Genomic DNA, 21,444 nt, shown 5'->3' with positions numbered 1-21,444 from the left:
CAGTGGCACCAAGAATGGTGCTGTGAGGGACACACAGGTGTCCATGAGTCAGCGTTGAGAAAGAGTTGTGGCTTATCAATACCTTAGCTAATTTATTTTGCTTGTTTTTCTTTCCGTGTATGGAAAAAAGAGCTGCGAGTCTAAGTAAGTCTAAATGAGCTTTTTCAATACAGATAAAGTAAATCTTCTGAGGTAAAGAAAGCACTGGGCTATAGTTTATTGGCACTGTTTTTCTTCATTTTATAAATAAGAAAACTTTTATAATTGAGGCTTGCTTTCTTAGGTTTCATGAAGTAGAGTTTAAGTGTGTGTAATCATGTATATATGTGTGTGGGTGTGCACATGGGTGCCTGCTAGGTACATACTCATGCTGCTATGTCTATGAAAATATTTCCGGAAGGACACACAGGAAATCTTAACATTCATGGTCCTTTAGGGGCTTGCATCTATGGTGAGGAGGGAAAAGTTTTGTTTTTGTTTTTTTTTAATGTTTGTTTATTTTGGGGACAGTGCAAGCAGGGGAGGGGCCGAGAGAGGGAGACTGAGGATCCAAAGCAGGCTCTGCGCTGACAAGCTGACAGCAGTGAGCCTGGTGTGTGGCCTGAACTCAGGAACCGCGAGATAGAGATGACGACCTGAGCCAGAGTCAGACGCTCAGCCGACTGAGCCACCGAGGTGTCCCAGAGGGAAAAGGTTTTTGTCACTTATGTTTGTGGGTTGTTTCTTGTTTTGTTTTTCATTATATTTTTTTATTTTTTTTTAATTTTAAAAAAAAGAATGGAGAAACCTTTAGAGTCTCAACCTTATCTTGGGCCTCCTGACTTTCTGATCTCAGAGGGTAGACCCCCAGATTCAGGGTAGCCAGGTTTGTTTATCCATCTAACTAAGCCGAAGGCCAGCCAGCATCTCCGTGTGCATGAGACTAAGAATTCCATGAGGCTCATGGGCTGTCCAAGAAACTACTAACTAGCCAATTAGCTATGTTCTTGCCCTCTTGTCTCCCTGTCCCCCTCCCTTCCTCAAGTGGTTTTTGAGCATGTTTCCTGCATATAATGTCAAACAAGCATCTATAGACACCCCCCCCCCTTTCTAAAACTGTAAGGGGCGTCCATTTTGCACTAGAGGTGCCTGGAAAATGTGTATGTCGTTATAGTCTTCGACCATCTCTTCAGAGCCTTTAAGTCTGATAACGTGGCCTTGGTGTTGTGAGCCTCACCGTGGGGAAAATGGCATTTCTTCCCTGCAGTGATTTTGATGCAAGGCCAGATGTAGTTTTATCAGATTCCTAATGGGGCCACCTCTGTGACCACTGTAACCCAGAGATGCTACTCTGAGGGAATGTCCGTCGAGAAACACTGAAGTTAGTGCTGGTGTGACTGCCAGGGCCTTCCAGAAGGAGACCGACTTTTGGAAAGAATACCGCCAACTCAGGCTCTACCTGCATAGCCCCCCAAACCACCATCATCCCAAGTCCCTCATTTGGGGGGCTTGGACATGCTACTAAAATTTCCTAACTTGTGCCCTTTCTTTTCATCATACCCTGCCCTCCCACTCTGTTCTCCAAGATGATCTTATTATGAGGTTCTTAGGCAGTCTGATCAATGCCATCCCCTTGCATGAAACACTCTGATGCTCTAACATGGCCCATAGAATACTCACATAAGTCTAACCCTGATTTTGCCCCTCCAGGCCCATCCTGTCCCCCACCTCAACCTTCCCCCACCCCCGTACTCTGGCAATTACAGAGGCTTTGCAAATGCTAGTTTCTCTCCCAATGTATTTCCCTCTCTTCACCTATTTACACCTACTCACCCTTCAGCCTTGAGCTTAATCATCATTTATTCAAGGAAGCCTCCTCTAACATAACTGAGTCGGTCAGACACCCCCCCCCCCCCCCCCCCCCCGCCATATACAGTTTCATGCCACTGTGTACGGCTGCTTCATAGAACTGCTCACATTATGTCTGGCTGTCTTCTTTACTGCACTGCAAACTCCCCCAGAGCAGGAGCTTGGGCTGGTTTTCCATAAAAACCGTATCCCCAGTGCCTGGCTCCAGTAAGCTCTGAACATAAATGTTGCACAAATGAATGAATGGATGACCCTCCTGCTAAGGCAGTGATGCTTCTCCCAAGAACCAGTGGTAGGCCCTGCCCCCAGCACGATGTGACTGAGGAGGCTGATTGGTGGGATGGAATGCGACAGGTCCCTCTGGTATCCTGGATACCAGAGAGGGTGGGAATGTAAACTGGGCCCAGAGGCTGCATTCTTGAAATTTCACTTCAGCCCAGGAGGAGCCTGCAGGGAAGTGAACCTGACCTTGAAGTTCTTGCCTTTATTTTTTACCCCCTCTCAAAAAAATCAAGATAAAAGGTGCAGTCATGCAATACATTCTTTTCTGAGGGAGCCGTGAGGTGGGGGCTTCTAAGTCACGCTCCGCTCATCATCTAGACCTTCTTCTTGCTGGTGCAGGTGTGCCTCCCAAGATTCCTCAGCATCGCATGCCCTGGAGGAAATGAGGTTCCTGGTGCATGCTCCCTGGGCACCCACGGGAACATGTCTGCAGCAATTCCCCAACCAAGGTGCCACAGAAGTCAGAGAAAGAAGCAGGTGCTTATTTAGTGTCTGTTATGTCCCAGACAACATGGTAAGCACTTCGCATGCCTCGTATGATCTGGGCTTCCCAACACACCTATAAGCAAGGGCACACACCACTTAAGCAGATGAGGAATCAGGGCTCAGGAGTTGGAATGAGCTGCCCACAGTAACACAGCTGGCGGGGGAAGTGCCAGGATTTGAACATAGATCCATCTAGTAGGTTCCTAGCCTCTGTTCTGACCCCTGTGCGATCTCCAAGTTGCTCTGACAGCCAGCACCTGAAAACACCTAGTCTTCCTACCACTTTATTACCTTATTTAATTGTTCACAAAACTTGTTAAGGGATATATGATCACTTTAATTTCTCAAAATACTAAACTGAATCTTAGAGAACTTAGTTAAATGGCAGAACTGGGATTCAAACCCACCTTCATCCACCTGCAGAGTCCTTCCTTTCCTTCCCCCTTCAGCAAACCGGGGAGTCTGTGTGGCTTAAGGCAAGTCACTTTTCCTCTCTGGTCCTCCGTTTTCTCATCTGTAAAATTTGGACAGTGGACTCTATTCAGGAGTTTTCAATATTTCTTTTAAATTTTTTTTTATCAGTGGAGCCATTGTGTAAAAAATGACATGTGAAGCTCTCCCTTTGCTTCTCAATGTCACCGGCCTGCCTGGATATGGGGGTCTGCTATATCCCACGTACTCTTGAATAGAACCCAGTTTGAGAACCTTTCAAAGGCCTTTCCAGTGTGGTCTGCCATCTCTGCTTCTGTAATTTGGGATTTAGCAGAAGAACCAGGGCACATTCTCATTTTCAAAAGCAATACCTTGTGGTTTAACACCTCTTTGTGATCCCCAGCCAAAGGGATTCAGCGTGTGTACGAGAACACCCTCCTGTGTGTTTAGAGGCTGGCTTATCTCTAGGGAATAGAGATAAAGTTCATTGTGCGGTTGGTGTTCTGACTTGCTAGGAAATCCATATAAATTAGTAGTTATTGCAAAGAGTTACACTGAGTGGGTTCAAATCCCTGCACCTTCACCTCACAGCTTGTGCCCACGGGTAAGCTACCTAACCTACTCTATCTGCCTAACCTGTTATAGTTTCTTTGGTGTGTTGAGGCAGTGATGCCCAGGCTCTGCTATTAAACTCGGTGGTGTATGTGCTCAACAAATATCAGCCATTGTTAACAATCTTGATTGCAAAGCATGTGTTATTTCTAAGGTACAATGACCATAGTTAGAAATTAGCACTGAGCTGGGAAGTCTTGGGTTATATAAAGATGAGGGTGACAACCCAAGAAAAATGAGCATCATCCTTTACTCCCCTTACCAGCCACCCAATCACCTACACCAACTGATGGTGAAAAATTGTCTGGGTTCTGTGGACACCTGGACTTTGCAACTGTCCTCTCCCCGACCATTCTTCTACGAGGTGGCGAACAGCCCTGCCTGGCGTTCAGATACCCCACTCTCAAACTATATGGCTCTTATGGATGAATTCTCTTTTCCTTACTTTTTATTTCTTTTTTTTTTTAAGTTTATTTATTTATTTTGAGAGGGAGAGAGAAAACATAAGCTGGGAGAAGAGCAGAGAGAGAGGAGAGAGCAAGAATTTCAAGCAGGCTCTGCACTGCCAGTGCAGAGCTCGACACGGGGCCCAAACCCACAAACTGTGAGATCACAACCTGAACCAAAGTCCAACACTCAACCAACTGAGCCACCCAGGTGCCCCTCTTTTCCTTACCAAAGTCCAACACTCAACTGAGTCACCCAAGCACCCCTCTTTTCCTTGCTTTTGACTTATTGTATCTTTCAACAAATATACCAGTGGTTCTTAACTGGGAAAGATTTTGACACCTCCTCCCCCATCCGCCTCTACCCCTGGGAACATTTGACAATATCTGGAGACATTTTTGTTGTCATAACTGGGAGGGGGGGTACATCTAATGGTTAGAGACCAGAGATGTGGATAAACATTCCACAGTGCTTAGGACAGCTCCCCTACAACCAAGGATCATCTGGCCCAAAAAGTCATCAAGGGCTCATGGTGAAGGCCAAGGTGGAGAAGCCCTAAAATCTGTTAAGCACCCACCATACAGGCCTGGTGATGAACAAGACAGACCTGGCCCCCTGCTTTTGTGGATCTTGTAGCCCAGTTTGCATTACAGTGGGTACTGGGGACAGATATTACAGGACTAAATAAAGACACAAACATGAAATTGTCATTTGTCTTGAGTTCCATGAAGGAAATAAAATGGTGTCGTTGATGGAGAATGCCCGAGGGGGACCTAATTAAGATGACTCAGATAAAACCTGTCTGGGAAGGTGACAGTTAAACCGGGCTCTGAAAGCCCAGAAGCTAGCCATGCGGAGAGAGGAGAAGGGCATTCCTGGCATGGGTCAGAATGTGCTAGGTGGCTGGAGTAGAGTGAGCCTTGGAAAAAAATGATCAGAGCTGGAGGAGGCTGGAGAGTCAGACTGGCGGGGCCTTTAGGCCTGGGCAAAAGTGCAAGCTTTGTTCTAAACACAGTGAGAAACCACTGGAAAATCTTTAACAGGGACATGACAGGGTCTCTTTTATTTTCAAAAAATATTTAAAAACTGTGAATTGGAAGGGACTTTTCCTGGGTTAAAAACGTTGAGAGGTGCTAAAGAAACCAGTCCTGGCCCATGACCGTTTGCATGTGTGAGAACACATGGAGGTATGCGAAGGGAGGAGCTTTGAGAGGGGGGAGGCAGAGCTGCACCAGCTGGGCTCTTAAAGAGCAGAGGGGTTGGGGTGAAGGACCTGGGACTTGGGGAGGGAGGGAGCCGCCCCTCAGTTGCCAAGGGGGAGGGAATGCCAGTTGACAGGTCATGGGGGCCTGTCAAGGGCACTCCCATCTGATGTGAAGGAGAATATTGTTTGTCTATTTTTGCCAAGTGGGTCTCACTTCAAGTCCAGGGGTCCCTGGGTTTGGAGAATATTGTTCTTTCTGCGTGTGACAGTTCAGTTTGTGGGTTTTGCCCGCCTTTGCCACTTACCCGTCATGTCACTGTAGGTGAGTAACTTATTGTCTGTGTGCCTCAGCTTCCTCATCTATAAAGTGGGTGAGTGCTTACCTCACGGGGCTATGTGGTTGAAGTAAGGTTCTCTTTGTAAAGTGCTTAGCAGAGCTCCCAGTGCATAATCAAGGTTTAATTAATACTAATTATTGTGTAGCTAGCTTAGATAAACAATTTCACAAGTAAAACATTTTTAAAATTTTCTTATTTTTGAGACTGAGAGAGTGTGCACACATGTGTGGGAGAGGGGCAGTGAGAGAGGGAGACAGAGGATCCAAAGCAGGCTCTGTACCGGCAGAGGAGAGCCCAGTGTGAAGCTCGAATTCATGAACCTCGAGATCATGACCTGAGTCGAAGTCAGATGCTTGACCGACTGAGCCACGCAGGTGCCCCACACAAACAATACATTTAATGTAATCTTTCTAACAACACTGTAAGATAGATACTATAATTTTTTACACAGCTTTGTTGAGATATAATTCACATGTCCTATAAGGAACCCATTTAAAACATAACTATGTAGCTTTTAGTATATTCAGAGTTTTGCAACCATCACCAGAATCACTTTTAGAACATTTTAGCACCCCAGAAAGGAACCCTGTACCCCTTAGCCATTATTCCCTCAATCTCCTCCTACCCCTACTCCCAGCCCTAGATAACCACTAATCTACTTTTTGTCGCTATAGCTTTACTTAGTCTGGGCATTTCATATAAATGGAGCCATTCAGTATGTGGCATTTTGTGTCTGACTTATTTCACTCACCACGATATTTTCAAGGTTCATCCATGTTGTAGCCTGTATTAGTACTCATTCCTTTTTATTGCCAAATAATCTTCCATTGTGAATATACCACATTTGGTTTACCCATTGGTGACACTTGGGTTATTTCCACTTTGGGCTATCATGAATAATACTGTTATGGAAATTCATTTACAAAGCTTTTCTGTGTACCTAAGTTCATATTGCTCTTGGATATCGGTAGTTACTATTCTTATCCTTATTTTACAAGGAAAGTGAGGCACAGAGTGGTTAAGTTACTTGCCTATATCACACAGCTAATGTGTGATGGAGCCATAATTAGAACTCAGGCAGTCTGACTCCAGAGTCTATGCCCTCCTGAGAGCTTTCTGTGCAGCAGCTACTGTGCATGGAGCCAGAGAGACCAATAGGGCAAAGCAGACACATCCCTGCCCTTGTGAAGCTTACTGGGAGACGCCAGTGCAATAATCAAAGACTCAGGAATCCTAACAGCCAGTGTGACAGCTGTAACAGTAGAGAGTTACAAGGTTCTGGCAGGTGGGTTGGTGGGTCCTGGGACTTGCCCTAATCAGAGGTGCTCAGACTAGGTATGCAGGGTGCAGACATGCTAACCAGGTAGAGAAGGAGGGTGCAAGCCCTCCAGGGTGGGGCCAGTAGAGTGTGCATTCTTCAGAGGCCAAACATTTACTTGGCATTTAGCAGGCACAGAGGGGGCCATATATAATGGGTCCTCAGCTCAATACTGACCAAGGGAAACCTCCCCAGCCCAAGCACCAGGCATGAACAAGTCTTGCTGTTGGATGATACTAATGTCTCAGGGCAGGGGCAGAGCGGGACCTAGATTTCAATCCCCACCTCTCATCGTACACATCAAAAGGCTGGTACACTTCAGATCTAAACCTGGGATGGTGGTTTTTATCTTTTTATCTTTTTCCTTCCGGGTAACAGGCCTTTCAAATGGGGGAGAATATCCATTCCTCTTCAAAGGGGTACAGGTGTCATTTGCTGATGAAAAATGGATTTGAGGAAAAGTAAGGTGCCAATCAATAGATATACCCCTGCCAAGGGCTTGGCCAGCCAAATCCTCCCCTGACCCCCTCTTAAGTAAGCCATGCAGAGGACCCAGTGATTCACCTACAGTCAGCAAAAGAAAGCCTTTGTCATCTCTTGCTGGCAGCATTTGAACCTGCCCCCATTTCCCCAGGTGGGCTGACAGTGGGGGGTGTTAGCAAATTATGATTGTCCCACACATTTAGAACCACTCTGCTCCCTGCCCAGTGCCGGCAGGCTGCAGGGTCCAGAGTGGAGCATGCAGCCTGTCTCAGACTCTGTTCTGTCTCTGTGGGTGCTGGTTCCAAGAGCTTCATTAGCTGCTGGAACTGGCCTCTCCGTGGTGGGTAGTTTCAGTGCAGAGGGTGGTGAGGGATGGTGGAGCCCACTAAGAGACTTCAGAGGTGGGGAGGGTTAGACACAACTGGAGTCCAGCGGATCTGGTTTTATCTGAATTGTGTGGAGCAGAGGAAGGGAGAGGGAAAAACATACAGATAAGGATTGTACGTTCTGGGGGTCACCGGAGCTGAACCAGGAAGGAACCATGGAAGAGTAGAGTCAGCACAAATGAGGCTGGGCAGGTATTTATTTGGCAGGCACTTGGCTGGGTCCAGGTCACAGTCTTAAGATGCTGTGGGCGAATCGCACATGTGGCACAGCCCCCGCCTCCCAGGAGCTTACAGTTCAGCCTGTGATGTGTGCACACAAGTTTTAAGCGGTGAAATTAGATAAAGGGTTGGATTCATGCTGCTGGGGTTCATGCAGAGGGAGATCCCTAGAGACCTTGTGGAGGCCCTGAGATTTTATAGGACTTATAAAGGCCGAAGCTCATGTGTTTGAGGGTGCTGCAAGGGGTCATGGAACACCTCACATGCTGAGACATCTAGGTAGGAAGGGACCCGGTGACTAGACCATACTGCATGGAGGAGGCAGTTTGTGGAAAGGCAGAGAACTCCCAGAGGGTAGATGAGGAAGATTCTTGACCCAGCTAAGGAAGCCTGAAAGTGACGGGGAGCCATTGGAGATTCCTCAGCAGAGAACGAGGGTTTGAAAGCACAGAGACAGATCACGTTGTACCTGCATTGAGGTCGCTGTTGTGGGGCTCCTAAGCATTCCCACCCTGAGCCAGTGGGCTTATCCAAGTGTGCATTGCCAAGTACCTGTGTGTGGGCATCAGGCAGGGAACAAAGGGCATTTTCAGTTCCAAGGTTAAGCAACTCATTCCTGTTTATGCCATCCAAGGAACAACTGGGCTCCCAGAGGTTGGAGTTCTTGTTCCATAACCACCGGCCCAGCCCTGAGAGTCCCCCTAAGGCCCCTGCATGCACTTCCCATTGCTGGGGGACTCCCAGTACAGAACTTGCCTGACTTTAGTTCTCTCTCCCATTTGCACAAAGCTGTAGTCATAGCTTTGAAGGTCATGAAGCCCCCTCACTAGGGGACACATAAGTAGTTTTTTGATGGAAGGACCTAACATTTATTGAATACAAATCATGTGCCATCCACTTGAATTTATTCTTAATAGCCTATGTTTTGAGTGTTTACTATGAAACAGGCACTGTGCTAACCGTGTATCCACATTCTGTCACATACTTTCACAACGGGTGTTAATTGATGATCCCCATCGTATAGGTGAGGAAAACAAAGCCTCAAAGAGAGGAAGTAGTTTGCCCAAGGCCGCAGAGCTCTAGTGATTCTAGAACACTAATGATTCTAGTGATTCTAGAACATTCCTGCTTCCACCACACCATGCTGTTTGTCAGCAACAGCACACAGGGCTGTTTGCAAAAATGTTGTGATTTATACCTCAGAAGTTGAACTCTTGCTTCCAGGGGTGTTTCTTCCTGGTCCTTCGGGGTTCAGACCTCTCAGGTTTTTCCCAGCACCCCAACTCAGTCTCCCACTGATGGCATTTCTTGATCATTCATGTGCTTCTCCCTTGGCTCAGTTAGGAATAGAGGGCACTGCGACACCTGACTGTAGCTGACAGGAAGCTAAAGCAGCAGACTCAAACAGAGGCTTTTAAGGCCTCTACACTCTGAGCATTTGAATTAGAGCTCCTCTGATACTTATTTTCCACCTAGAACAGTCAGGATAGGGCCGTGGAAATGTACTAATTATCACTATTTTACTTGAAGACCTGGGACCATTTCTGTGAAAGGAAAGAAGGTATGTTGGGGTGTTTTAAGGCTTGCAGATAGTTTCTGAAAAGACTTTATTGGCCTGAAAAAATATTCAGTAGCTTGCAGAATTTTCATTTGTTCCTCGAAGCATGAGAGTCAGGTATCCCATGGAAGAAAATAAGCAGTGAAAACCTGGGTTCCAAGCCTAATTCTTCCACCAATAAGTGATGGCGCCTCGGGCATGTTCTTTCCGTCTGAATCTGTTTCCTCTCCTGTAACATGTGAGTGTTACTTTTGCCTTGTAGAAGTGTCCTTTGGGTCAAGATGAGATAACAGAAGTGATAAGAGCTTTGCATAAGAGCTTTGCAAATTACAAAGTGGGTACACGTTTGTGGGATAACAGTCCACGGTTTCCTTAACTCCTAGAGTTCTTGAAGTCATCTGATGAAACAGTAGATGAGAAAGTACTATGATGAAGGAAAGTCTCTCTGCATGTCTGAGGCACTGGTATAATTGCTCAACCCTCCGCATGTGTCTCCCACCGCAGGAAGCAGGGACAGCTTGACAGAGCAGTGCGGGGGGAGGGGGGTTCCTATTCCAAGGGGAAGTTTCATTTAGAAAAGAAATCACTTAAAATAGAGGTCAAACATTCACAGTAAATACTGGGCGGGGGCGGATTTTATTAGGACTTTGCTTTTGAGAAACAAAACTGAAAGTTATGACAATAAGTGTATTTTATGTTCTAGTCAACAAAATTTAAGTCATAGTTGCAACTGTGCCGTAATGCTTAGTATGAACAGAGTGAGTTCCCTTTTGCATAATTATTTTGGCACAATTAACAATAGCAAAAAGAGCTTTCTCTCCTCACGTGACCTTCCCAGCAGACTCATAAGGAAGGTCATTTTTGCAAAATACGAGAGAGAGCTTCAGCAGCTCCCAAGGGCCTCATTTATTTCCTTATTTAAAAGGGCCTCTTTTGTCTCTTCACCCCGGCGGGTCTTCTCAGTTGTTAACTGAGGAGCTCTGCCACTTTTTGGACCCAGTGTGACTACTTCTTTGGCTTTGCTTTCACCAACTTCATGAAATCCCACATCACTTAGAATATTAGCTATTTCCCTTTCCATTGATGTGCATTGTACTTGCACTGCTTTGTCGATTGCTGAGACATCCAACCAAACCCAAGAGGATGCTGACCTGAAATGTTAACGGGCTAGACACTGATATTAGATGGGGAATAATATTTGAGTAGTGCTGATTTTCTAAGTCCTTGGTTCATAGGTGAAGTTTTTAGATCGTGAGGATTGTTGCTTCCCTAATTGATCTTCTAAGTACAGGGATCAAGATAATAATTATCTAGTCATTGCCTTTCCCATGACTAAGCGTGTGGGCTCTGGAGTCAGGACACTTGGGTTTCGATCCCAGCATCTACTTGTACCATCTGTGTGACTCTTAACAAGAGACAACAGAATCTCAAGTTTCCCCACCTGTATAAAAGGGGAAAATGGGGGCGCCTGGGTGGCGCAGTCGGTTAAGCGTCCGACTTCAGCCAGGTCACGATCTCACGGTCCGTGAGTTCGAGCCCCGCGTCGGGCTCTGGGCTGATGGCTCAGAGCCTGGAGCCTGTTTCCGATTCTGTGTCTCCCTCTCTCTCTGCCCCTCCCCCATTCATGCTCTGTCTCTCTCTGTCGCAAAAATAAATAAACGTTGAAAAAAAAAATTTAAAAAAAAAAGGGGGAAAATGTTCATTGCTACTTCACAGGGTTTTTACGAGGATTAAACAAGATAGCTGCAGTAAGAGCTTACTTTAGTTCCTGGAACTCAGTATAGCCTCAGCAAATATTAATTATTGTGTTTGCTTTGGTAGCACATATACTAAAATTATTATTATTATTACTACCAAGTATTGTCTGTAGTTTTTACCAGAATTTTTTTATTCCTCTGTGGCCCAGTTTTTCTGTGGAGCTGCAGTTCACAATGGCAGTGACACTCTACATCCAAATCCAAGGTCTAAAATTAACGAGGCTGCAATAGGACAGAGGCCTCTTAGAACCACATCAAGGCTGGGAATAAGAGTATTGCCAGCAGTCAAGGACTTTGTGTGGTGTGAGGAGCTCTGCCCTACACTGCCTTGTCAGGGAGAAATGACTGATCCCATCTCAACGGAAACAGATGGCCAAGGGAGGCAGGCACCTTCAAGAGCCGTGGCCTGGGATGCTACAGCACTGGCTCTCCAGCTGCATGGAGCTTAGGCCTCCCTGGAATTAATTAGGTGCCTTGTGTCTGATATAAGAAGCAAAGAGCAGAAGGGTGTGGGAAGGGCAGGTTTATAGACCCATGTCAGCAGATCTGGAGTTATGCTAGGAATCTGTATTTTGGAGATGCAAAAACACTTTAAAGAGATAGCACACACATTGCACTTACCAGGCATGCCTGAATGCTTGTTGAGGGAATAAATGCATGCAGAATACACTGTTTTGCTGTAAGCAAAGGAATTCAGCTGAGCCATTGTTGAGAAACCTGTGTGACTAGTTAGAATTAGTTAAAAAGTAAAAGCTGAGGACCTCCCAGGGCCCAAGTTTGGAATGCTCTTTGAGTGAGATAGTTCCATAAATTGGTGGTGGTTTAGAAATGATTGCCAGACATGCCTTATTTTTTAACGGGATGGTGGATGTTTTGGTACCTATAAAATGATTTGTGGAGCCATGTGGTTAAGTCAGGAGCTGTGTCACCGTCAGTCCCCCAGATGCTTTCTGTCTGACATGGGGGCACTGGACAAATGCTCTGAGGGTCTGCTGGGAGTCTCAGGGGCCATAAAGAACAGGGGGAGTTGAGCAGAACAGGAAATACACCTACAGCCCCTGTCTTAGATAGGCATTGTTTCCTAATCCTAAGAAAATCATTCTGAATCTGGGACACTGGGCTTGTTACTCTAGGTTTCTTCTTCCTTTCCTGATGGGGTCCTCAGAAATCACCCCCAGGCATTGGCAAGAACCCCTAACCCACTAGACTGGCCCCTGAGTGACAACAGTCCTTCTCAGAGACCATGGCCAGGGTCTCTCCAGGTCATCTGCCATGACTTTGGAGCACTGGGGTGTGTGCTGTTTCCTGGGGCCTAGGATACTGTGAATTCTTGCTTTAACTAACTGGTTTGGTCCAGCTGTGCTCTAGGGCAGACTCTCCCAGAGTGAGGCAGTTCCAAGGGGACCGATTCTCTCGTCCACCATGTTGGAGCGGTTCACTCTCAGATTCCAATCTTCCTTCCACAGTGCTCACCTCACCTTGCCTTGCCTGGAGAGGGAATTTGGAAATCTGTGCCACAGATCCCAGTGGCTGCTCTAGGATCTCCTTGCACCTTTTGTCGAGATACTCGTGTTGAGGAAGCAGTCTTACAAAATTTTTGCTCATTCTGTTGGGACCTGTTTGTGGTTCTCCCACCAAGATGGAACTAAAACCCTGTTTTTGCCATTCTGACAGTTCATGGCCCAATCTGGACACAGGCCTCGTTTTCTCACATACATCCTGAATTGTAGTGTCAGGGGAGGGGTCTAAAAAAGGGGAAGAGGAAGCCATGTGTGGATCTATTTCGTTTATTAACTACCCTGGGTGAAATCTGATAGTGATTTTTTTTATAAAGTCATTTTTAGGCAAAGTCAGCCCAAAAGCCAAATCCCTATATATTCATTATCACCATAAGCACCGGGCATTATTCTGTGCCCTGACCACTGGGGAAACTGCAGTGATCTACACAATTCTGATGCTTGTCCTTGAGGGAGGTCACTGTCCACAAGGAAAGACTGTAAGTCATTTGAGGTGAAGCTGGGATCTAACCTGGTCTGAAGGGCCAGAGGAGTGTCGTTCATGCAATAGTGATTTAGTTATTTGGAATACCTACCATGGCAAAGAGTACTGAGTGTAGAGTATCAAGCACCTATTCTGCCTAAGCACTGTGCAAACACCTGGCATGCCTGGGCCTCTTTACCCTGTGAGGTGGGTGCTAACTGTCAGCCCCATTTGGCAGGTGTGGGGTACTGCACGGAGAGATGAAGTGATGGGTGCAGAGCACACAGCTTGCCAAATGACAGAACAGGCCCTGAGCTCCCGGGATATGACTGCAGTGTTGTGAGTGTGTGTGTGTGTGTGTGTGTGTGTGCACGTGCATGCATGTGCCTGCGCACACGTTGAGGTAGGGTGCAGCTCAGGGAGACCCAAGCTGTTGCCCTCACCCTCTCTACTGTTCTACTGCCAAGGACGGGCACGTCCCCAGGATGTTTGCAGGCTTTATTCCGCCTGGGCACTTACCCAGGCTCCTTTAATCCACGGCCGGATGGGAAGCGCGCTGGCACTGCCTGAAGAGGGAAGGGCCACACATCATTGTCCCTTTGGGGAAACACACCTCTCAGCAAGTTCCGGGGTGGGGTGGGAGCTTGGCCTCGAGCACAGGCCTGCCTTTATCCCACCTCGATGTTGGAGCGGCCGGAGGACAACTTCTCTGACTTGCCAGCTGGGAGTGATGGCCATCACAAACAAGGGCTTCTCCAAGGAGGAAACACAAAGGCTCCCTCCGGAAAGCTGGGGGCATGGAGGATAGAGGAGGAGGCTGGTTAGGGTCCACTTGAGAAACACAAAGGAAGATAGAAATTATCAACCCAGGAAAGAGCCTTATGAAGGCCTTTCCCGAATGTGGCCTAAGAGGAATTTGGTTGGGGTGGGGTGCCCAGTTCCCAGACTATAATCTGGGTTCTTGGCAATGTAGGAATAAAGGGGTTTCTCTCCTGGTGGAAAAGTTCCTGAGTAGTCTGGAAATTATAATAGCTAACATGCCTTGACTGCTTTTCATATGCCAGATATGATGCCTGGGGTGGCACACACATTGTCCTGTAAACCACCCATAGCCCTGTGAGGTGGGAACTACTGTTACCCCATTTTACAGAGGAGAAAATTGAGGCACAGCAAGGCTGTGAATGCCTGACATGCCTGGGGTTCTGGAACAAGCTGGGTTCTACATCCAGCTCTGCCACTGAGTGACCATGGCCAAGTCAATTCCCCTCCCTGGGCCTCAGTTTGCCCATCTCCACAATGAGTAGATGTGATTTCAAAGTCTTCAGTACTGAGGTGCCATTATTGTGTCACAGGGACTTTCAGGGTCACTCGGCCACAGAGGGGCAGGACCTCTTGGGCACCTAGGTTGTTAACACCCCAGTCTAGTTCTGCCCATGCACACCTATTTCTGAGCAAGCCTCCTGAAATCTCCTTTCATATACAGCATTCCCCCACTTTACGACTGTAGGGAGGTTTTTGTTTTTGTTTGTGTTAAATATTTTCCACCTCTAGGTTCCAGAGACCCCCCCTTTTCTCTTCCCTATAAAAACTTCCTGCCTCCTGTCCCTCTCTGCAGGACCTACTCATGGCCAAGCAGCCTCGCCTTCAGTATATCCCTGTAGGCGGTATTACCAGCCCTCTAATACTCACTGTGCACCTGTCACAGAATTTGCCCAGGGTCACACAGTCAGTGAGTGGCTACTCCAATCTAGGAGTGACATCCCGGTCTCTTACAAGGCAATAGGATCCTCAAGGAATTCTGTTTTCCTTCTCCCTCATTAAACTGGCTCTTCACTTTGCTTCTGCTGGCAGATAGCAGCACAGGGCTGGGAATGAGCTTGAGTGCTTCTGGCCCACTGGGCCAGGGTCTTCCAAACCCTCCTGCTTGGAGAAGAGGTGGTCTGGACCAGCAGCTCCACCAGCCCCAACCTTGTAACTAACAGGTTGCAGAAGACACAGGTACAAGGTTTCTTAGTGACCTTGGTCTCCTCAAAGCAGTACTCAACATTTCACCTAGCAGAAAGGGTGGTGATCCACTTGGGCCCTCCAAATGTGAGCTATCTCTACCTCTGCTACTTAAAACACCTGTTTCACCTTTTATCTCCAGGTTATTCTTACAGGGTCCCGTGGAAAAGCCCTCAGCTGCATTGGACATTAAATACTAGAGGCCACAGGGGCATCTGGGTGGCTTGGTTGGTTAAGCGTCCAACTCTTGATTTTGGCTCGGGTCACTATCTCACTGTTAATGAGATCGAGCCCCATGTGGGGTTCTGTGCTGACAATACGGAGCCTGCTTAGGATTCTCTCTCTCCCTTTCTGTTTGCTCCTCCCTCACTTGTGCACGTGATCTCTCAAAATAAATTAAAAAAAAAAACATTTAAATACTAGAGGTCACATACTGGAAAAATCCAGGAAAAAATTGCTGTTGGCTTAGTGATAGTGTCAGGCCATAGCTTCTCTCACCTCCCAACTCTGCCTGTTGCTTTGTTGGTTTCATTCTCAGTTTTGATGTGATGGGCTTCTAGGATTCAGGACAAGTCCAGAAAGAGGTCTCTCTCCTTCATGGCTCAGTCAGAAGTTCTGGGTCTCACTGGCCCGTACTGGGTCACTTGCCTGCCCCTGACCAGGAGCCATGGTTTGGGGGCACAGCATGGAGGGTTGGTCAGGCCTGTATCTCCAGAGCTGGGGTGAAATCACCTCCCCACCAAAGCACACGGGCTATGAATCCTAGAGAGGTGATGCCCCCCAGAAAATTGGCAATGTGCCCACCCAGAGAGGTAGAAATCGGTGTTTGGCAGCAAAATCCCAACAACTGTCCTTCATACTTTCCCCTGCTGGTCCCCAGGGCCAGTCCAAGAGGCTGTCCACATGGACCAGGTGTACTAATTTTCCCACATACCCTGGGCCCTCTATTTTTAAGCTATGTTCTCTTTTTCTCCACTCAGAGATGAATGGTATCTGGCCAAAGGCAAGATGAGGCAGGAAGCAGGGAGGAAATGGAGGAGAGCCTGTCGTTATCATGATCATTCATTCATTCACTCGTTCATCTCCTCATTGGCTTACTCAGCTATGTGTTCAGCAAATGCACATTAACGCCTAAGACTGCAGACAATGGGTTAAGTAAGGGTTTTCCAAACTTCAGTCATTGGTACATCTTCTTCCTATTTTCCCTCTTCCCAACTGTGGGCAAAAGCCATGAAGCAAAATAATGTTCTCAATCCCTAGCTCACAGTTCATGGGGAGGCTGTGAACCTGCAGTCTGATCTAACTTTATACAAAAAGGAGCCTGGCAGATGTTGTAGGTTAAGGACAGAGTTATCACCGGACTGAGACTGTTCTCGTTGGAATCTGAAAATCTAAAGGGGAATTGAAAAGGGTATCCTTTTCTCACTGAGAGACCCAGTGCTTACTCCTGCCTTTACATATGCCACGTGGAGTGTCCTGTGTGCCACGGAAAAGCGTGGTATCCACACGGGCTATGTAAAATACTGATGGCATTCAGAAGCGAATCCAACATACACTTGGCCTCAAAGCGACTTCCATTCTAGTAGGAGAGAGAAGGGCAGGACACAATGGGAAGGAGGTCCAAATGAAGTGCTGGAAGACCAGAAGAGAATGCCCCCTGGGGCACCTGGTGAAGGTGGGGGTGGGGGGTCTTGATGCCCGGGGGTGAGTTTCCCCAGAGAAGGGGGTCAGGCATCTCTGGCAGAGGGGGAGTGTGAGAAGGGCAGGGAGACAGCAAGGCAGCATACACAGATATGCTGGATCTGTGCCAACTCAGATCCTGATGGTGTCGTTTAGTAGACTCTCCACTCAGCCCTGAGACCAGCGTGGCTGCCCAGTGACCTTCTCATTCCCTGTATTCTTTCCATCCAGGATACCCTGGTTGGCTCCACATTCTCTGCCCAGTCATCCTGGAATGATGTAGTGGGTGGCTGGTGCAGTAAAAGAAGCTGACGTGGATTCAGACTCCAGAGCTGCCCCTTCCCAGCCTTAGGACCCTCTATCCAGTTAACTGGCACTAATCTGAGTACCCACCTCGAGGATGGTTGGGTGTGTAGAATGAGACAGGGCACACAGAGCGCTGAGCACAAAACCAGGCACGGGGTAAGAGCTCAATAAACATCAACGACTACAACCTGAAAATATGTTGCATACACACTTACTGAGTATACCCAGTAATTGAGACATTCTTGGCTTCCTATCCCCACTGCTTCCCAACTCTGACTTTAAGCAGGTTAACCTCCCTGAGCCTTAGTTTTGTCGTCTGAAGAATGGGACCTCTCTGCCAGGTGATCAGATAACATTGACGAAGCAAGAACCACACAGTATCCCCTTGACAGCTACTTCCTGTGCCTGAGTGACCTCAGCTGTGCTTTGGGTTTGTCCCTTGATTGTTCCCTTACCATTCATTGAATTCCAACTTGGTGCCGGGGCCTTCCATTCTTCATTTTTCTGATTGTGAAAATCACTTGGTATGTTTTAAACTTGGTTTTAAAACTTCCCTGTTTTACTAATGGCATGGTGCGTGGTGGTTAAGAGCACAGAAACTGCTTGTGGGGGTTCAGACCCCAGCTCTACCACTTTCCAGTTGTGAGGCCTCGAGCAACTGGCTTACCTTTTCCAGGCCTCAATTTCCATCTAAAATGCGGATGACAATCCTTAATTAGACAAAGTAGAATCTTCCCACAGGATTGCTGTGAGGATTAAATTGAGTTGGTGTGTGTAACTCTTATGTTGGTGCTTGCCACACAGTAATGCTCTGTAAATGAGAACTATCACGGTCATGATCACTAATAAATCGAAGTTACTCAGCTGGTGCATGGCTGAACTCCAATTTGAACCCAGACCTGTGTGCTACAAAGCCCACCCATTCCTTCTACCTCACTAGCAGCCTTCTCTCCCACTTGGAAACCCTCCCCTGGGTCTCTCAGACTCACACTGGCAGGTCTACTCACCTCCCCCTCCTGCCTTCCCTAAGGAAAGGCCACCCCGACCTCTCCCCTCACCTCCCCCCACCCCCAGCTTCCTTGGAGCTACACCACCGTGACCAGCCTGGCTCTTCCTTCCAGAATTTTCTTCCAGTGCCACGCTGTTCTTCCAGACCCTGAGGCAGTTCTTGCCCTTTGCATGTAAAGTTCTTAAGTAAAGAGACAAGAAGCTACTAATGTGCAAACTTAATGACAGCCCTGATCCTGGCATCCACCAGCTTTGACCTTGCTGAGCCTTCTCATCTCCCACCCCAAAGAATGAGGGTTGGCGCCCTTCCCCTCCCTAAGCCCCCAAGGGGGCTGGACTGCCTTTGCCTCTGAACTGAGGTCTTGCCAGCTGTTGATTTATAGCCGTGTACCATTGGGCCAGCCACAGCCCCTCTCAAGGCCTTAGTTTCCTCTGCTGCACAGGGCATGGTTGTGAAGGTAGGAGACATACAGCATTATTTATTTGGTTGAACAATCCCTGCCCTTAGGCTTCCTGCCTCCTTTCTGGAGCCTCCTGGAAATACTCCCCCATGCACGAATCTCTCCTTTTTGTGAATCCTGTGGCACATTTCACGAAAGTTTCGTTTTGAACAATGTCTTCATTGTTTTCATTTCTCCATGTATATTATCATGTGTGAATGAATACGTGTTTATTTCTAGCTGATTTTAGGCTCATATATAGTATTTGGTGCCAGGTGCATAAAAGCTGTGTAAAAGTTATTTGTTCGTTGGCTTAGGCTCTTTCAAAAAATGAATGTGTTGTCATCTTTTGTTTTTCAGTATTGATGCACTTGAGCAGATAGGGGTTCATTATTGAATGCTTTCTCGTTGGTTTTCCTGTTCTTTAGGGAAAAGCAAAATTTCGAGTATTTGGATAAATTTCTAAAGTACATTTTAGCTTACTAAAAAATCATCCTTTCTTTTCCACATTCTACATTTTTGGGGAACCTGGGGTGTGCCTGGCACTAGCAGTGCCCTGTGTACAAGAATAAATAATTATTCCTGAAGTTCGCGGGATGCCTGGGTGTTCACCATGGACCCAGTTCCAGGGTCTGACTTTTGCCAGCCTGGAGAGAGAGGTTACTGGATGTCCACAGAGTCCACTCCATCAGCGAGTTTCTCCTTGGTGGACCTGTTTTGGGTCTGTCAGTTCAAAGTCTTTGCAAGGAGGTTTCTCAAGGCCTGTTCTTCGGGGGGTTTTCAGTTCGCCTTGGACTTTGTGGAGGGCATTGAGTTCAAGGTGAACCTATTATAGGCCTTGGAGTGGGCTGTGTGCTTTGTGCCCCTGGGACTCTTTGGAGGAGTCTGGAACTGGCTTTGTAAGTGTTGGGCTCAGTGACTTTACCTTGGGAGAGAGAGAAAGGGGGGAGAAGACCCCTCAAAAAAAGCCCCCACAAACTCAAAACCTTTCCCTTTGAAAAGGAAGGAATGCTCACAAGTCCTATGTTTCATTCATTCAGTAGATAGTAGAGAACATCAACTATTTCTGTGCTCCATTATAGTAAGACAATAGCAAGTTAGGCCTGTCGGCTCTGTTTATGTGGCAAAGACAGACAGTCCACATGTCAACAAGCAGATACAGAGATGGGAAATCCTGGGAAAGTAGAAGGAAGCAAAGGAACTCATGCTTGTTGAGCCCTGTTCTGTGCTGGGGGCATGCTGTATGAGGCCACAGAGGGGAAGAGCGTGGCACAAGCCCTCATAGCTGGGAAGCCAGCTCTCTGTGGTCCCAAAGACCTTGCCTGCTCCCCTGACCTAAGTAAGGTAGGCTCCAGTCTCCTCTGTGTTAATGTCCATGGAAAAGAAGCAGTAGTACCTCAGTGTCAGGCAAGGGCTCTCTGTGTCAGCTGGGCTGGGAGAGGCCCTAGCCCATGCCCTACTCTGGTCTGGGGATCTTCTGTAGTGGTGGAGCAGTGGCTCACCAATAACTGAAGCCCATAGACAATCCACAAGGATCCTTCCCACTCTCCAGTGTCAGCTCCTTACCCCAGGCCTATAAGCAGACTGTCCAAGGGCTGCAGAATGCCTGTGCCAGGAGATCCACTTCTACACGCTGATGATTATTCTAATGAGTGAAATGAGAGTAGGGGCCCAAGGCCTCTGTCACTACCCACTGTGATGTGCGCTCCCAGGGGAAGGAGAATGGACTGTTGCCACGTTTCTCTAGTTGCGAGCTGGGAATGAGGAAGGAGACCCATTGAGAGAGTTCGTGGTGGAGAGGAACAAGCAGTGGGCCAGGGCTCAGGTGGCCTGTGTCTAATCTTGGTACAAACCCAGGAGCCCTGTCAGTTTAGGAAAGTCTCAGAGTGTCTGGTTTGCTCATCTGTAAAATGGGGAAGTGATGATGATGGTAAAAATGCTGTTGTCCTAATAGTTTTTTGAGACTCAAATAAGGTCAGGCATGCGGAAGAACTCTGAGGACCCTGAAGTATTTCTTCATTTGCAAATTTCCCTTTGTTAGGACAAGCAAAACTTGGAAGGTAGAAGGCCTCTCTGTGAACCCTGCTGGGAATTCCAGTGAAATATTTCCTTCTTCATTTGTTCTTTAATGAGTTCATTTATTCATTCAGTGAACATTTGCTTGGTGCCCATTCATGTAAGATGCTGAGGTTACCATGATTGATAAGACACAGCTCAGGCCCTCTTAAAACTCATGGAGGTGACAGACACATAAACAATGAAAGGACATACGGTAAATAATAATAATAATAATAATAATAATAATAATAACAACAACAACTCTTCAACCCCTGCTTTAGATAAACAGATGCCCAGGAAAAGACGTTCTAGGCAGAAGGAATAGCAAAGACAAAGGCATGGAGCATCGGAAATAGCATGGAGTATGCATTGAGTGGTCTTGGGAGCCGTGTGTCCTCACCAGAAGCAGCAGGAAGCTGCCATTTTTCTGAGCCAGAACCTTGTCAAGACAGAGGAGTTTGGGGGAGTGAGTGAGAGTTGTTTTAATAGCTCCTATGGCCAAGTATTCAAACTATGGTTTTACCAGTTTGTGTTCTGACAGGATGATCTGATCTCCATCAACTTTCAGGTTGACACAGACTATTCCAGGCTGCCCCCT

General features: G+C 47.2%; 1 protein-coding gene across 2 annotated transcripts in view; it reads left to right on the top strand.

Annotated features, from left to right (window-relative positions):
- The window catches only part of WWC1 (WW and C2 domain containing 1), a 152,941-nt gene that overhangs the window by 33,652 nt on the left and 97,845 nt on the right, over positions 1-21,444 (top strand). The window contains exon 1 of one of the 2 annotated variants that reach the window (XM_045035884.1): positions 5,248-5,294. The exons of the other annotated variant lie outside the window; for it this stretch is intronic. Coding sequence (XP_044891819.1) covers positions 5,263-5,294 — 32 coding nt within the window. The 5' untranslated portion in view covers positions 5,248-5,262. Of the gene's footprint in view, positions 1-5,247; positions 5,295-21,444 lie in introns of those variants that run through there. 2 annotated transcript variants of the gene reach the window in all.

Source organism: Felis catus, chromosome A1 (genome assembly GCF_018350175.1).
Source record: "Felis catus isolate Fca126 chromosome A1, F.catus_Fca126_mat1.0, whole genome shotgun sequence".
In the NCBI taxonomy this organism is placed as follows: domain Eukaryota; kingdom Metazoa; phylum Chordata; class Mammalia; order Carnivora; family Felidae; genus Felis; species Felis catus.
Note: the sequence above shows the minus strand (reverse complement) of the source record. Positions and strands in the feature narration are given on the sequence as shown.